At 52.5% G+C, this 18,360-nt stretch overlaps 1 protein-coding gene across 10 annotated transcripts in view; it reads right to left on the bottom strand.

The window, feature by feature from the left end:
* Positions 1 to 18,360, bottom strand: part of MAP4 (microtubule associated protein 4) — a 120,060-nt gene that overhangs the window by 12,210 nt on the left and 89,490 nt on the right. For 8 of the 10 annotated variants that reach the window (XM_031608287.2, XM_031608288.2, XM_031608289.2 and 5 more), the window contains 5 exons: positions 8,638 to 8,738; positions 7,546 to 7,758; positions 5,573 to 5,750; positions 2,521 to 2,580; positions 2,049 to 2,383 (listed from right to left, as the gene is read on the bottom strand). In XM_031608287.2, the coding sequence (XP_031464147.2) occupies positions 2,049 to 2,383; positions 2,521 to 2,580; positions 5,573 to 5,750; positions 7,546 to 7,758; positions 8,638 to 8,738 (887 nt within the window). The remainder of the gene's footprint in view (positions 1 to 2,048; positions 2,384 to 2,520; positions 2,581 to 5,572; positions 5,751 to 7,545; positions 7,759 to 8,637; positions 8,739 to 18,360) is intronic. The other 2 variants (XM_031608290.2, XM_090143285.1) reach the window with 2 other exon arrangements.

Consider the following 18,360-nt stretch of genomic DNA (forward strand, 5'->3'; position numbering starts at 1 on the left):
ACTGCCTGGACTCAGGCTTGGGAATGAAGAACTGATGTAATTTTGCAGCTAACCCAATGCAGGTGACTGCAGCTAACCCCACGGAACAGAAGATGGAATAAAAACGTACAATAATAGAAAAAATCACCAACTGCCTGAGAATATCCACGCTCCTGCTGCTCTGGATCCAGGTGAGCAGAGCAGTTTGTCAGCAGGGCTCCTGCATTCCCTGACCCACCGGGAAGCAAAGCCTCAGCACTCAGCACTGAGGCGTTCTGATGCCCTGGAAGCACCCAGCATAAAGAAGAGTACAAAAAAGACAACTTTCCTCAAAGGTCAAATTTAGCACCTCCATGAAAACGGCAACAAAACAAAGGGCAGTCAAACAGGATGTGAAAACGCATCCCCTTGAACCAACAAGTAACCCTGCAAGCCATAGAGTGCTGCAACCCTCCAAACCCCACCATGGTCTAAACCACAGAACAGCCATGCTCCTGTCTGAGCAGGTATCAGAAGCATTTCTGAACATCAGTTTGGTCTCGATTTGCAGTGTGTTGTACTGGAAGGGTCTCTGTTCTGCTCGCCTCAACGTTCTGCAGTTCTTCTTACTGTCACTTGCAGAAACTGTTTTGTGGAGTGAAGGCTGATCTCCCACAGCTCCAAAGCTCAGGGGACCACACTGTGACAGAGCACAGCTCACACACTCGTAACTCTGCAGCCCAATTCCATGCACACGTCGATGCTCTCCATGACACACAGCCCCACAAAGGAACACCCTGACTTCCACGTGCCAACGAGGAGATCTGGGCTCCCGGCACCACCTGCACTCTCCTGGCACCAGGTGGAAGCTGTAGGTTGGGTATTCATTGCAGCAGAGCTGCAGCAAAGCTAAGTGGGTGAATCTGTTCCGCTTTGTGGAATCTGAAGCCCTCTGACTAGAGGCAAGCTGCTGACTCGTTCTGCTGGGCAATGATGGGGGTACCTGCTAGACAATGTCCGATAAACATCTTATTATTATGGATACCCACAAAATGATTAAAGCCCTCAGGAGAGGGCTACAGGCATACCCCCAAACCTGCACCATTTACATGGCAGTGAAAATGCAATTTAAGCCCATTACTGATGGAGAGCCTCAAGTGTCTCTATGCACGTACTTCTCCCTGCAGCTCATCCAACATTTCTTTTACTGGGGTCACCATAATTCATCCAAAGGGCAGAAGTGGCATTTGGGACACAGTGGGCATGGTGGGAAGGGTTGGTGCTTGTGCTTGGTGGTCTTTTCCAACCTTCACAACTCTACGATTCCATGACCTTGTGGGCTGCAGCTGCACGTGGAGAACCTGCATCCCATCCTTATCCAGTGACCATGTTGGTGGGACCCCAAAAGCTCTGCCAACAGAGCTCACAGCATGTTCCTTGAATTGGTGTGGGTACGGATGTCCTTCGCTGGGAAAGCTGGAAGTCCCTACCTTTAGGGACATGGCTTAGTGGGCATGGGTTGATGGCTGGACCCGATGACCTCAGAGGTCTTTTCCAACCATAATCATTCTGTGGTTCTATGGTTCTGTGTAAGAGCAACAGCTGCAGATTAACTTCAGCTCTAGGTCTGACACAGTGACCACAGCCCCTGCTCCTACACCTGGGGAAGGATCTGTGGGACTGGCTCCTGAATCCAGATTTCCTGCATCACAGTGCGTTACTCCACCTCTGTACCATCCAGCAGACTCAAATCCTCCTTCCAAAGGCAACATTTTGGAACACAGACAAGGTTGGAACTCCCAAAACCAACTACTTTCTACGTGAGGATGCACAGCAAACACGGAACCACAGCACTGTGAATTCCTGTACATGTGCCAGGAAGGCTTTTCTGGTGGATTCCTTCTGTACACCACTCTCACTGCTTTGTTAATGCCTTGTGCACAAACCAAGAACCCAAAGAGGAGCTCTGCAGGGCATAAACACGAGGAGAGCAGCGAGGATACAGCCACCAACACCAGCAATGAGCACCCAGGACACTTCAGAGCTACAGTTTCAGAGAGCACAGCGTTCTCAGGCTGGAAGAAACGTACCTTTCCTCCACCAGGCTGATGCTTGATGTTATCCGTCGAGCCGATTTTGGAACGCACGTTTTTCAGGTCTGGAGCAGCAGCGCTGCCGGTCGGGCGCAGCGCTTTGGGGGCAGCGCTGGGTTTGCTCGCAGCCTTTGCAGGTGGTTTCTTTGCATCCGCAGCGGCGCTGGCGGTGGTGGTGGGTTTGGCTGCTGCAGGTTTGGGTTTGGGGCGGCTGGCGGCTGCGCCGGGCACGGCTGCGGTGCTGGTGGTGCCGGTGGTGCTGGTGGTGGTGGGGGTGGTGGAGCTGCTCTTCACAGCGCTTCCAGCAGCGCTCTTAGGGCGGGCCAGGTCTGCTGCAATGAGCACAGGGACATCGGAGGGGTGATGGGAAAGGGGGGGGTCAGATGGCACGGCCACAAAGTGCCCCGGGGCCACGAAGGCACAGCGGCTGCAAACAAAGGATTTGAGGAGATGGAAACTGCAGAATTACCTGACGGGGACTTCGCAGTGCTCTTCTTGGCATCCACAGGCTTTGCATCCGTCTTGATGGCTGTGCAGTGCAGAACGTGTGGTTAGTGCTGACAGGGCAAGGGGGAATGGTTTGAACTGAGACAGCAGAGGTTTGGGTTGGATGTGAGGAGGAAGTTTTTCAGCCAGAGGGTGGTGAGGCACTGGAACAGGTTGCCCAAGGAGGCTGTGGATGCCCCATCCCTGCAGGCATCCAAGGCCAGGCTGGATGTGGCTCTGGGCAGCCTGGGCTGCTGGTTGGTGACCTGCACATAGCAGGGGGTTGGAACTGGATGAGCACTGTGCTCCTTTGCAACCCAGGCCAGTCTATAGGGCCCTGTGTTACAGAGGAGGATGCCCACAGCACGTGTAATTCCTGACCCAGAGGTCACCACACACTGCTTCTATTCTTAAAATAACTTCCAGAATCCGATGGCACTCACTCCAACATTACATTCATCTGCCCCAGTTTCACTGCTTTCAAAAGCCTTTCTTTAACTAACAGCAAAAACAAACGTCTGTCCACCCAGAAGCTTGGTGTCACTGGTAGATCAATGTTAACCAATGCCAATTTCCTTGCACAGAGGTTATTGCACATTTTGGTGCCTGTTATAACTGTATAAAAATCAATCACTGAAGAGAAAATGTGCCTTTGAGCAAAGCCCAGCGATGCTGCCCTGATTACATCCCACCCAGGCAGAGGTCACTAAACCAGGAACACATCTTTTCTCAGAGCAGAACAAAACCACAGACATTTTTTTACCACCAAGGTAAAAAATCATGGACTGAAATACACAAACAGAGCGTTATTTGAATGAGTTGATAACGGTAATGCTCCATTTCCTGTAACAGTCTTGGGTTTTTTGGTACTCTGCAGGGCTGGGGGGGAAATTTAATGACATCAGCATAGAAAAAAGGGGCAGATAATGATAGGTCAGGTCAGCCTGGTCATCCCATCCAGAGTTTGCAAAAAGCACTCAGTTAAACGCCACAGATAAGACACAAGATCTCCTAATGAGGTGAAACACACCGGAATAATTTAATAAGGCCTTACGGACAGATAGCTAATTAAAGCCAATCACATAACGAGGTCCTCCTGAGCCAAATGGATCTCCCTCCTTGAGACCCCAGGACTGGGACTGCTGGCAGCAGGGCAGGGCAGCGCTTGGTACGAAGGTGCGAGGAGCAAACACTGCCACATAAGGAGCTGTGATTATTTCTGCTCCTGTCAGCAGGACCAGGTGCTGGAAGCCCACTCACAGCAGCAGCAGTGATGCTGAAGCACTGGGAAAATGGTCTGTAATGGTGGGCCAAGCACTGAACATAACTCAGACCTCTTCTCTGGTAGGGAGATTGACTGCCAGCACCAAAGAAGTGATGCCATGCAACTTCCAAAGAAGCCACCATCCACTCATTTACATAGCGAGAATGATAAAACATTTGGGCAAGCCTCAGGGATGTGGCAGGGTGTGGGTTTTAACATGTGAAAACCAAGAGCAGATGTCCTTCTGAAATGCCATCCTCAGCCAGAAAGTTATTATCTGGCCTAATGCTACGCTGCCATGAGTCCCAGCTCTCCATCCTCTCCATTGGAGCACCCTGTTGGAGCTGCATCTGCTCTGCCTGACCTGCAGAGGTTCAAGGCTTCACAGCACCATTCACCCTTCACTGCACCATCACTTTGTCCCCTTCCAAAAGAAGCCCCCCTTCTTTCATAGGGTCACAGAGTGGCTGGGTTGGAAGGGATCTCAAAGACCCCCTTCTTCCAACCCAGTGCTGCAGGCAGGGCTGCCAACCTCAAGCCAAACACCAGAAGAGATGCCCAGGGCCCCATGCAACCTGGCCTCGAGCACCTGCAGGGCTGGGGCTCATCCACCAACCCTGCCTCCCTTCTGCACTCCCAGGACAGCTTTACTTCCTGGTGGAGCTCCTCCAGTTGCCCTCAAGTCTCCATCACCGTCCCAGTTTCCCCTCTGCACACTGCCATGTCCCACAGCCTCAACAGCACAGGAGCCCCTTCCACTGCACATCTTGTCACTTGGAACAACTTCCCCCTGTCTCTGCATCAGTGACTCCATCTCCTTTCAGATGTCATCAGATGACACTTCTCCTTTGTCTGCACCTCAGTTTTGGAAGGGGGAATTAACTCAGCTGAACTCATTAAAATGTGTCAAGCATTCAATGCTGCAGTTTGCATAACAGAGCAAACAAAAGGAATTCTAACAGAATGTCCACAGGATGAGTTAAGGCACACAGCTCTTGCAAAGTGCAACACTTCCTCTGCACAGGATTAATTATATTTTCCCCCTGAGCAAAAAAAGCGTGGGATGTACCTCTAGTGTAATATATTCCAGCACAGTTATAACACCATTACTCTTTTAGGAAACACGGGTTATGAATTCATGCTCTGGGACTCATAGAGCAAAGCAACTGATGTGCGTTAGTTTTTCAAAGTTCAGTGGAAAATCTAAGGGTTGGAACCAACCCAAAGCATCCTATGATTCCATGGCATTCTGATAAGTGATGATGAGGTCCAACCACATGAGAACATTTCAATATGTTTTCATCTGAAGTTACATCTCTCAAACTATTCAGATGGGTGGAAATAATGCTTTCAGGAGGCCAACGTGCTGCTGTGTTGGCTGTGTTAAACTCATGGGAGGTTTCCTCGTGGCAGCAGTGCCCTGGATGGACACAGGCATTGGGTGAAGCTGATGTGATTTCCAAGCTCTCCAAGCATTGGTCAAGGGGAAAAGCCACCAGACTCCAGCTGGAGACAGACTTCAGACAGCAGCTGAGTCCTTACTTGTAAATCAATGCTCAGTAGTTGCATTAACCACAAATCAACCCTGCTTGCTTATTAAGAGACTAATTTTAATCAAGTGGGTGTCACAGGGTGCTGACAACACAACTACTGAACACAGCAACACGACGAACTGAACACATCCCTTTGCATGAACCACTGGTGCTACTCAACCAAGAACCAGCAGCTGGACAGAAAGAGACCTGCTGGAAACAAAGGAGGGCATGCTTACATGTTGGCCTCTTGGGTGGGGAGGCAGTGGTGCTCTTTGCCCCAGCAGCTGCAGTCACAGGGGAGGTGGCCGTTGTCCGAGGAGTGGCGGCGGTGCTCCTGGCAGCAGCACGAGGAGCAGCAGATGATGGAGGCTTTGAGAGCGAGGTCCTCTTATCCGGGCTCTTTGCATCTGTGACCTGGAAACAGACAGGTTCTGTTACAGCCAGCAGCTCACTGACAGCCTCTTCAAAGCGTCTGCCAGCAAAAAGCATGAAAGAAATTGGTTTATTTCTCTCATGTAGAAGGTATTCTTAAGTCTAGAAGGTAAATCCTTGAACACAAGTAAGACACAGACAGGACCTTGGCCAAATGTGTATTAAAGCAGAGATAAGAGGTGAAAAAGTTTCATTTGTCAACTTCACCAAGAGCAGAAAATTCACCAGACCTTAAAATTCAACTTAATATCAACAGGATTTCAGGCAAAAGCTGATTCCATTCCTACATCTTTAAGGGCTGGGGAGGGATGCTCCACATTTCCATGCCTGTAAGCTCCAGGTCTGCACGATGCAGAAAGGCCTCAGGAGTCAGCGTAGGGAAAACCCAAGGGCCATTCCCTGATGTTAACACTGTGCAGGGATGCCTTACTTGAGCTTTCAGATGAAACACTTTAAGAACGGTCCACAGATGATCTCTTAGAGGAGAATTACAAATCTACAATGTCTGCTAAGCCCATAAATGTACCAGTTATCTTTGCACAGTTCTATAATGGTTATAGAATCATGGAAGGACGTAAGCTGGAAGGGACCTTAAAGATTATCCAGTTCCAGCCCTTCATACAGAAACAATCCGTGGGAAATTCTCAAGTATTCAAACTGTTTTTCCTCTTTCAATATTAATACTGAAGTTCTCCATCCAGTTTTCCCATGCTTTTGTTTGGATTTAACAGCTACCCTGGGTTTGCAGTGTACCTATATTTCAAAATGACAAGAAATAGAGAAACAGAAAAATATACTGCGTGCTTTGAGACAGCTCACAAGGAAAATCATGGGAATGCAGTCAAGTTTCATATTCAGCTTTGTGAGAACTAAATGCCTGAGACCTGATGCTCTATGTGGGTTAACACAAGCTGATGTCAGTAATCATAGAAACACAGAATTGTTGGGTTGGAAGGGACCTACAAGATCGTGGAGCCATGGGATGGTTGGGTTGGGAGGGTCTTTAAAGATTATAGAGCCATAGGATGGTTGGGTTGGAAGGGTCCTACAAGATCATACAGCCAGAGGATGGTTGGTTGGGAGGGACCTTAAAGATCATAGAACCACAGAATGGTTGGATTAGGTTGGAAGAGTCCTTTAAGATTGCAGAGCCAAAGAATTCCAAAATGGTTGGGTTAGAAGGGTCCTTAAAGATCACAGAGCCATAGGATGGGTTGGATTGGAATGGATCTTAAAGATCACAGAGCCATAGGATGGGTTGGGTTGGAAGGGTCCTTAAAGATCACAGAGCCATAGGATGGGTTGGATTGGAATGGATCTTAAAGATCACAGAGCCATAGGATGGGTTGGGTTGGAAGGGTCCTTAAAGATCACAGAGCCATAGGATGGGTTGGGTTGGAAGGGATCTTAAAGATTATACAGCCATGGGATGGTTGGGTTGGAAGGGTTCTTTAAGATCACAGAGCCAAAGAATTGTAGAATGGTTGAGTTGGAGGATCCTGAAAGCCACTTCCAGACCCACCCTCTGCCCTGGGCTGGCTGCCCCACAGCTCAGGCTGCCCAGGACCCCCCTACAGCTTCGGGCACCTCCAGGGATGGGCACCCACAGCTCTGGGCAGCGCCAGTTCCTCACTGCCCAACAACTGCACGCCTCCTAACACAGTAAATCACATTTGCTGCCTTATCCTTCCACGATCAGCATTAGTTTTGACTTCTGGGCAGAAGTGGGGGCACGTGAAGCTCTCGGAGCTCCCCGCAGCAGCACGCCAGTACTTACCTTTGGCTTAATCTCTTTTGGAGTGAGGGTGGAGGGCCGCGTGGCGCTGCTGGCCGGGCGCTTGGGAGTGGTGGTGGCAGGAGGGCCCGCCGTGGGGCTGGTGGGCTTTTTGTGGGGGCCGGGAGTGGCAGAGGCCGGCCGTTTGGGGCTGGTGGCGGCCGCGGGCCTGGCTTTCGTTGCCGTGGGCTTTGCTGCTGGTGTGGATGCTGCAGGCTTTATGGGTTTTCAAAAAGCAAAATCCGGGATCGAAAGAAAAACAAAAGAAAACACAACAAAAAAATAAAAAGAGCGCACGGTAAACCGAAACATCAAGCTGCAAGAACATAAGAAAACGGTAATTAAAATGAAAGAAGAAGCATCAGCTTTCTGTTTTCTGAGCCTAACGGAGAGGAAGCAGCTCCAATGCCTTCAGAGCCCAGTGGAGTTTTGCCATTCAGTTTGCTAAAAATTGATTCCAGCGACATCCGAAGCAACAGAAGGAAGCACTGCTAAAGCTGGGATTAGTGATGGCTGCTCCTGGCATCCAGTCCTGCATGCGGGAAGCAAGATGCTGCTTTCCAAACTACAGGCACACGGCGGATGGCAAGCTGTAGGTCTGAGCCCATCAGCTCCAATGGCCCAGCGCCCCCCGCCCTGTGCTAACTGCAGGAACGTGGGCTGTGCCAAGGGCTGCATGCTGCTGGAGGCAGAGCTCTGCCATGCTTCACAAGCAGCTCCAAGGTGAGGGAGTGTGGGGTCCCGAGCAGGACACCTCTGTGCTAAGTGTAATGTAATCACATTGTAGAGTAATGCTGTCAACAAGGAGAGTATCAGCACAGCACACTGTTACCGAATACCTTGACCACTTCTGCATCGCAGATGTCAAGCAGAGAAACCTTTGAAATAAAAGCTCACCCCAAATCGTTACACCCCTTTTCAGCCAACTGTGCTCCAGGCTGCACTGCAGAACTGAAGGCGTTTGCTTCACCAGAACGGTTCCCCGGCGGCGGCTCAGAAAACAGAACTCGTGGCTGTGGCTTAAGAAGCAGCAAAGCCAGCAAAGGGAACCATGGAAGCACAGAGAGTGAAGGTGGGAGGTCTTTGTCTTCTTACCTTTGTCTTCTTCTCGGGGCTGGGGGGCAGCTCCTTGTTGGGGGGTGCTGTGATGTCGTTCCCTGTCACGGCGTCGGCTGCTTTGGGCTCCTCTGGTTTTGCTGGCAAAAAAGAAGAATGGAGACTTCAGTTTGAGCCTTTTTTGTTGGTTTGGTTGGCTGGGCAGTTTTGTTTAAGCCCTTTTTCCCTGTTATTCATTACAGTAACAAGAGACAGAACAGAAATGGTTATGGGTTGGCTATTTTTGGGAAAATTTCCCCAAACCAGAAGACCCAGGGGAAGAACATCCTTCCTATTATGGGACAAAGCCAACAAACACTCATCCAGATGCCATCAGCATCCAAGTGCTCAGCTCGTGGAGCTGCCAAAGGGAACCTCTTGGTTAAGTAAAACTTCCCCATCCTTCAATGCTATCACACTTTGGAACGAAGCTCTGCATCTCCCAGCCTGTCTCCCAGCACAGAGCACTGAGGCTGGGACGCTCATCCCCCATCACCTGCAGCTCAGACAGAGCCCATCAGTGCCGCTTCCCACAACAAGGCGAGGGATTGTCTGCAGCCAAAGGGCAGCAGCACAACAACCCCAACAGAGGGACATTGTTTTCTGCATCTCTGCAGAATCGATGATTCTCTTCCTGTTTTCTCGCTCAGAGACGGCTCAGCGGCTCCACGCAGCCCTGGTTTGCAGCTAATCTATGCTGTCTCTCTTCCACTTCTTCTCCCCAGTGAATTTCAACAATCCCCACAGCTCCTCATCTCTCTCACCCATTTTACCCACAGTGACACCAGGAGGAGTGCCTGCTATCAGCCAACGTGCTGTGGAACCACAGCCCTGTGCCCATCCACCCCATGCCCACGGAGCTCACACTGCGGAGCTGTGCTTGGAATTTGCCCCTCTCAGCCATCAGCCACCACTGGAACGACCTTCCATCCCTGCACTGTTATTCCTGCTGCTATTTCAGCCCACTCAGTGGTGCACAAAACCTCTCCCTTGATGGCAACCCTAAAGCCACCCAACAGAAGCCGCTCATCTGCTTGGGATGTGGATTACTGAAGCTTCAGGATTCCAGCTCCAGCAGCTGCCAAGCTTTGCAGTGCATCAGAAGTCGTTTTATGTTACCTTACAAGCTGCAGACCACAGCACAGGATACCTGCGAGCAGCCCCAGCAAACACACCAAGCAACCGGGTGAGCACAGAGCTCCCACACAACCAACAGAGCAGAGTTCTTTAATGCAGAACAGCAGCATCACCGACGGATGGAGCTGTGCATGGGTGATGGCCCAGGTTATGGACCCACACCTGGGAACAGCACTGAGGATGGGGGAGGGAACCCGGATGGCTGAGGGCTCCGCTCATGGCAGCCCCAGTAAGGGGGTCCCACCCAATAAGGGGTCCCACCTGCACACGGCCCCAGGGATGGCAGAGGAACCATTCTGTGCTGCCTCCATGCAATTACCAGCCCAACACACTCACCAGTCCACTTGCTTCCACCCACCCATTAATGAGGAGGGTGCTCTCAGCCATCCGGAGCACTGAACCGCCTGGGAATCGGTGCTCGCTGTGGGGAATATTGGGAAAAGCTGCCAAACCTTAATCAGATGTGTTCATTAGTCTGCAAGAGTTACTGAAGAGCCCTTCAGCTCCCCCCACGTGGCAGCAAACCTCGGGAGTATTCCAAGGACATTGGCTCTGAGCAGCAGACATGGGACCTCCTTGGAGTGCTGGTGGACACAGGTTGCCCAAGGAGGCTGTGGATCCCCATCCCTGCAGGCATTCAAGGCTGGATGTGGCTCTGGGCAGCCTGGGCTGCTGGTTGGTGACCCTGCACACAGCAGGGGGTTGGAACTGGATGAGCATTGTGCTCCTTTGCAACCCAGGCCAGTCTATAGGGCCCTGTGTTACTCAGAGGAGGATGCCCACACCACACGTAATTCCTGACCTGCTGTCCCAAAGCCAAGTCCTGCTTACAAACAGAGTAACCACGTTTTTCCTAAACACAGGGAAAAAAAACCAATCATCCCCACCATCCCCAAGAAGAAAGCCCCCCAGCACCCTGTGACCTGCAGCCTGGAGGCTCCCCAGGCTCCCTGCAGCCTCCCATGAGCTCCTCCTACAGCTTTGTAGCCCATCTAACTATTTAACACGAGGATGGCAGAATGACGCAGGCTGGAAGGGATGTCTGGAGGTCATTCAGACCAATTCCCAGCTCAAAACAGCTCCAAATTACAGCAGGCTGCTCAAGGCTTTGCCATGGTGCCTTCCCATGTCTTCCAAGGGCTGGAAGGGACCTCCAAGACCACCCAGCTCCAACCCCTGCCATAGGCAGGGCTGCCAGCCCCTCACCCAGACACAGCTCAGGTGTGTCCAGGGATGGGGCAAAAAGAAGCCAAGCCTTTCAGTGGGGACCACAGACTACAGCAACCCACTGCTGTCCCACCTGCCCCACTTTAAGGGCTCTGCCCCCCCCAGGCCTGGCCCAGCTCTGGGATGGATTTGCAGCCACATCCCCACGCAGCTGTGAGCGAGGCCAGGCGCTCAGCCCCAATCCCCAGTGAGGATATCGGCGGGCTAAGCTGAGCTAAACATCATTCACTGCAACAGCGCCGGGATTCTCGTACGGATTAGAGTCATCAACAGCAAATCCATTAAGAGAACTAGATTAAGCAATAAGGCAGTGGCCATCTTTACTCTCTCTCTTTAACGTAAACAACCTCAGAATCAAAACCAGTCCTCGTTCGACACTGCTTTTGCCCAAAATATCACAGAGGCACGAGCTTTCCTCTTCACCCGTCCTACTCACACGACAGCTCATCACTTAAGCAGAAATGCAACCCAAAATACAACCGTCTGCTGCTTTCCTCCCTAGAGAAGGCCAACCAAAGCATCTTCCATGCAGAAGAGCATCTCCCATCGACACCCATGCAGAAGAGCGGAGCATTTCTTCTCCAAAGAGTGGCTGGGCACAGCACAGCTGCCAGGGGCTGGGGTCACCATCCAGGGTGTTCCAGGAACGTGGGATGTGGCAGGGGGAGATGTGGGCAGGTGTGTGGGGTGGGTGGTGTTGTACTGGAGATCTCTGAGGGTTTTCCAACCGCAACGATCTGTAATTTGCTGAGGCACTGAGTATCAATGTTGTGTTTGGTGTTGTGATCAGAGCCGAAGGAGCACAGCAGAATTCCTCACCGCCGGCCTGGCCCAGCCCAGGCTCATCTGTTGCTACTTCTGCATGGGAAAGGAAGCCCTACATCTTCCACAAACCAGCTACTTGGTACCACATGTACTGCACGGCACAGCCTGCAGTCACGTTTAGTTACAGTAACCAACACATGTAGCTGACCCCCAAAGTAATGCCTCTTATTTAGTTCCCTGGAAACGACAACAGATACAAAGAGCACAGTAACTTCATTGGATAGAGCAAATTCTGCACTGCCTGCTGCTCCTCTTCAATGCACTCCCAGAGCTGAGCCTGTGCCTCCATGGCAATGGTTCTAAGGAACACATCTGAGCACTGGAACCAACACAACACCTTGGATCACTGAATCTGAATCACAGCATCACAGAATGGTTGGGTTGGAAGGGACCTCAAGGATGATGAAGCTCCAACCCCCCACCAATGCAGGGCCACCAACCTCCACATTTCACAGCAGCCCAGGCTGCCCAGGGCCCCATCCAACCTGGCCTTCAACACCTCAGGGATGGACGGGGCATCCACAGCCTCTCTGGGCAGCTGTTCCAGCACCTCACCACTCTCACAGCAAACAACTTCCCCCTCACATCCAACTGAAATCTGCCCTCCCTCAATTCCAACCATTTCCCCTTGTCCTGCTGTTATCTCCCCTTCCCAAGAGCTGACTCCCCTCCTGTCTGTAGGCTCCTTTGAGGTGCTGAAGGCTGCAATGATTCACCCCACAGCCTCCTCTTCTCCATGCTGAACAAGCCCAGCTCCCTCAGCCTGTCTTTGTAGTGGAGGTGCTGCAGCCCTGCTCATCTTTGTGGCTCCTCTGGACCCTCTCCAACTTCCCCCCGACATCCAACCTCAGTCTTCCCTCCTTCAACTTAAAATCATTTCCCCTTATCTTGCTATCCTGCTCATCCTGGACCTGTCTGAGTTGGAAGGGACCCTTAAAGGTCACCTGGTCCCACTCCCTGCATGAGTGAGGACACCCACAGCTCCATCAGTGCTCACAGCCCATGCCCTGACCATGGGTGCCTGCAGGGATGGGGCATCACCACTCTCACAGTGCAGTGCTTCACTGCCCTCAGTGTAAACTATTTTCTTATCAAACCTTCCTTCTTATCAATCTCCCACATTCATTTCCAGCCCTCAAAAGACATCAATGCTATTCTGTGCTTAAGGCTGAACACAAACCAAGATTTTATGGGACCCCGTTTCAGGCTCTGTTCACCACCTGTCTCTTGATTTTCCCTTCCATCCCGCAGTCCTTCACATCCCTTCTTTCTCATTCAAAGCATGATTCCATCCAGCAAGGCACCATGTCAGCAAAGCAGCCACCACCCCGCCAGCATCCCCTGAGCAAACATCATTACTTCGCTACAAGGCAGTGGGGCTGATATTTCCTAATCCCATAATTAACTTCAATCTATTTAAATATGGGGTGATGGCAACCACAGCCTCACCCAGCTGGGAGGGGTGGCTCAGATGGTCCTCTGAACACAAGGAGAGCGTTCTGCTGCTCAAGGACTGATGGAGAAACGATGCTCACAAAGCCAGGGTGACTTCTTGGATGCACACACACTGGGCTGAGCATTGGGAGCGACAGTCAGGGCTGAGCCTGGTGCAGCAGTGCCTGGGACTGCAGATATTTCAGAGCAAAAAATCTTTGAAATTGGAGGAAATTCAAAGAAAGTGGAAAAAAAAGCAGTGGGGAACGGCATCGCTTTTGTATGGGATGCCATCGGGGCTGACATTTTTGGTATGTGCAAGAAATCACTGACTGCTCCTACAGCACACGCACATGAATCAGATCTATTGTTCAGCACAGGAAACAATGCAACCTCATGCTGTGGCCAGGCTCTGTGGCCAATACTGATGTGATAAGGGAGCACAGCATGGAGTGCCAGTCAGCTCTATCAGCCCAAACCTGCAGCACACTGATGGCACTCTGCCTGTGCCAGCAGAGGGGGAGCAAAAGCTCAGCACGGAATTGGAAGCACTGCATACACACCCAAGGAATTTTGCTCTGTTTTCTTTTGCATTCCAACAATTCTTTCTTAACTGTAGATACACAAAGCAAAAAAATACATTCAATTGCTTCTACTGCTACATTTTCATAGAGTCATTAAGAATCATAGGATCACAGAGTGGCTGGGTTGCAAAGCACCACAATGCTTGTCTACTTCCAACCCCCTGCTGTGTGCAGGTCGCCAACCAGCAGCCCAGGCTGCCCAGAGCCACATCCAGCCTGGCCTTGAATGCCTGCAGGGATGGGGCATCCACAGCCTCCTTGGGCAACCTGTTCCAGTGCACAGAATCATTAAGGCCAAAAAAGACCACGAAGGTCATCAAACCCAACCACATTTTCTTCCAGCAGAGAATAAATCCAGAATGGATTTCTTAGTGAGGCTCTGCACAAAGCAAACCTGACCTGCCTGAGCCCTCGCTGCTCCTTTTGGGGCAGGGAATAAAGCAGTCACTCTCACTGCCTTGCCTAGAAGAGCCCAGCCAGCTCTGCCAGCACCAGCTCACACTCAGCCCTGTGCCTAAGGTCCATACATCAGCTTTGAAAACACAGACCACGAGAGGAAAGAACTTCCAAGTGGGATGCTTACATCTCGGTGCTATGAAGCGGTCATCCACCAAAGGCAAGCCAAGCAGAAGGCCCTGCACGTCCCCATCTTTCAGTGACCTTTACATTGCTGATGCTCAGCCCCTCAGGGGAAAACACATCAATCCACTCAAAACCATTTCTTATGTCCCTCTGCCTAAAAGATTCCGAACATCTGTTCTGAAATGGCCTTGTGGGACAGCCAGCTCAGCACAGCACACACCTGTGTGTCCAAAGCAGGAGCAGAGGACCTGTGGAGGTCCCTTCCATCTCAAAAGCTTCTACAATTCCATGATTCCTCGCCAACAACACGGACTGTCACTGTGAATAACCCTCAGCGTCAGCAGAACCCCAAGAGCACAGAAATTCCCTACAGTGAAAGGTCCACGGCACAAATACGGCATTTTCCTGCTCCCTTTTTACCCTGACATCACTGCTACTCGTGGCTGAGCAGTCCAGAGGCACAGATCCTCCTATGCCCCAAACTGACACCTCTGCCAGCAGTGGGACCTGCTGGCTCCTGTGGGTCCGTGGGGCTGTGACACCTCCATTAACCCCTTGAGGATGGAGGTCTGCACCCACAGCACCCAGAAGTGATGCTGCTTCATCACACGGCTGCCAGGATGACCCGAAATCTGCTGCCAAGTAGACCATAATAGTAAGGTAAGGCCAAGAGAAGGGGAGAGGTGGTGGTGTGTCAGAGCTGGGAGGTTTGTGCTGTCAGAGCCGTGCCATGTGGGGTCTGGAGGGAGCCCTGGGAAATGAAGCATCTCAAGGAAATCACAGAATCGGAATCATAGAATGGTTGGTTTGGAAGGGACCTCAAAGATCATCCAGTTCCAACCCCCAGGTGCAGGACACCAAATCAGGCATCAGATCAGGAAATGAGAGACGAGTAAAGGGCATTAGAGACAGAATACAATCGTGCTGAACGTGGTTACTGAGAGCTGGAAGGAAGATGGATCATCAGAGCATCTCGGGGGCTGCCACGCTCCTGGGGCCACTCAGCAGCCATTGGGTGTCAGCAGCTCACCATGAACCACGGCCAAACTCATGCACAGCATCTGCCCTGCTCTGCGTGCCGTGGGACAGGAGCAGCCCAGCACCATCCAACAAAGCACTCCAGAGCCCCACTGACCGGCGCTGCCACTCCGTGTGCTGTCACTCTCACAGCAGGCACTGCAACCTCAAGTTTCTGCGATTCCTCCTGCGAAGGCTGAGCCAACCAGCGCAGGCACAAAGAGCCATCAGTGCCAGAATTCCACTGCGATCTTTTGTCTTTCCTTCCCCAGCACATTTTCTTTCTCCTTCCCATGGATGCTCCCTAGCAGAAGCTATTAAGAGGGAGTGCACCGACCCTCCTCACATCCCACACCTGGGTGTACCATGGGCTGAGGCTGGCACGAGGGACAGGGATGCTGTTCCAGGCTGGAGAGCAAAGATTAACCACAATTCTCCCAAACTGTACATCTGGGAAGGCTGATCTCATTCACACAACCACCGCTACAAAGCCGCTGCTGCCACGCAGCAGTGGGGAAAGCTCTGTCAGAGCTGGGTGCTGGAATAGGGGCTGCAAAAGGCAGCAGGAATTCCATCCTGAGTTCCAGCACTGAAGTACTTGGGAAGAGCTGAATGACAGAAACCATCCCACCCACAGACTTTTGTTCATCATCTCAGAAAAGGGCACTGCTCAGACACCTGGGGAGAAGCTGACAGGTTTGAAGTCCCACAGCGGGCTGTGCCGGCCCCTCACCGAAGTGCAGGGTGTGAACTCTATGGGGACTCCCAGCAAGCAATTTATGTTACCACCAAAGCAATGAGCTGTTTAAATGTTTCTCCATTTTCCTTCACCCAAACGCCCACCCTTTGTCCCCAGCACCAGCCTCCAACCACTGCCACCCCTCCAGGTGTGCGAACCCCTCCTCCCCCAGCCCGGACTGAGCGAGTGGCCTCCTTCTCCTGTCTGTGTCACAGAATCACAGCATCACAGAATGGTTGGGTTGGAAGGGACCTCAAGGATGATGAAGCTCCAACCCCCCACCAATGCAGGGCCACCAACCTCCACATTTCACAGCAGCCCAGGCTGCCCAGGGCCCCATCCAACCTGGCCTTCAACACCTGCAGGGATGGACGGGGCATCCACAGCCTCTGGGCAGCTGTTCAGCACCTCACCACTCTCACAGCAAACAACTTCCCCCTCACATCCAACTGAAATCTGCCCTCCCTCAACTTCCAACCATTTCCCCTTGTCCTGCTATTATCTCCCCTTTCCAAGAGTTTGATTCCCCTCCTGTCTGCATCCTCCCCAGGGAGGTAAAAATTAGCAACATACCATCACGTGGCGAATCCTGCTTGGGAGACAGAGTGCTCCGCGCATCGCTGACCTCAATTTCTTTCCTTTCCAGCAGAGCAGCTTTGCTGGATTCCATCTCGGCGCTTTTGCTTTTCGGAGGCTCAGCGCCGGCAGCTCCCCCGGTGGCATCTCTCTTCTCCCCCTTCCCCTCCTCCCTCCCTCTGTCAAGGCAGCCCATCTCAGGGATTTGCTCCAGCTTGCTGTGATACGCACTGGGGCTGCTCAGCTCCTTCCTGCCCACCCCGCCGCGCTCCTCTTTCTTCTTGGAGTTCGGCTCCTCGGCCGCGCCCTCTGGATGCTCCCGTACCACCAAACTGGGCAGCTCTGTGCCCGACCCAACGCCGGCCGCCTGCTCTTCTGCCACCGTCATCGACCTCTTGATGGCAGCGCTCTGCTTCCTGGCCGTGGGGCTGGAGCATTGGCTCAGGCTGCTGCTGGGGGACAGCAGCCCGGTGGCCACGTCTTCGCGGAGCACCGGCTCCGGGTACTTGTCGGCCAGGTTAAGGGTTAGGGGCACGGACAAGTGCGAGCACTCAGACATGGCACGCCTCATCGCCTTCCTTTGCTGGGCAGCTCTGTTCAGAAAACCATCATCTGCACAGCTCAGCTTTTCCTCCATCTCCTCCTCCATCTCGGCGGCGTTACTGAAGTGACTTTTGGAGTCATCTTGTGCCAGCTCGACGGTGGTGGTTGGGGGCTCCATCTTCGCGGCGGTCGAGGAAGAAGAAAATCCACTCTGCACATAGTTGTCATTAACCACCCCGACCACACAATAGCTGGGAGCTCCATCTTTTTTCACGGCTGCTTCGTTACAGCCCGAATCATTAGGCAGGACAGGGTGGAAATTGGGGTTCCAGACGCTGATCTCCTGCTCCTTGCTGCTCTTCCCAGGATCGCTCGCCGGCACAGACCGAGGGCTGGGCTCTGCCTGGCTCCGGCTCTCCACCCCGGCCCTCCCGGCTGCCTTCTCCTGGTCGGTGATGGCTGCGGTTTTGCCCAGCCCAGGGCACGGTTGCTCAGCTCCTGTTGGCCCCACGTGGAAATCGGTCGTTTTGGGGTTTGCAAAGCTCCCCTCAGCCGAAGGGAAGGCGTCGGCGATCAAAGACCAGCTCTCAAGGTGACCCGCAGCCGCCTGGTACGCTTTGCCTTGCACCTCAATTTCTCTTTTGTCTTTCTGAGCTATTTTTAGCTCTTTGTCTAATTTGCCTTCAAAGAAGCACAGCTTGTCCTCATCCGTGAAGCCGGCGTTCTTAACCAGCCCGTCCTTCATCGGTCCCCCCGAGTTCACATTCAAGCCGATCTCATTCAGCTTCCCCTCCGTCCTCTGCCATTCGAATTCCGTTTTCCCGAAGTCTTTCGGGGTCTCCATGCAGCGGAAGGCTTCCGAGAAGCTCTCAGCCTTGCCCTTGCACAGCTGGCTGTACTCGGACAGGGCAGCGGGCTGCTGGTTGGAGAGAGACATCTCTGGAGCTCGGCGTCTCCGGCGCTGTGCGGCTCAGCGCGGCTGTGATGCTGCGCGCCCCCGACTCACGGCAGCTCCCTCCCGTCCCCCCGCCCCTCTCCCACCCCTTCCTGCCCACCGCT

The sequence above is a fragment of the Phasianus colchicus genome, chromosome 6 (assembly GCF_987193195.1).
Source record: "Phasianus colchicus chromosome 6, bPhaCol1.hap1.1, whole genome shotgun sequence".
Classification (NCBI taxonomy): domain Eukaryota; kingdom Metazoa; phylum Chordata; class Aves; order Galliformes; family Phasianidae; genus Phasianus; species Phasianus colchicus.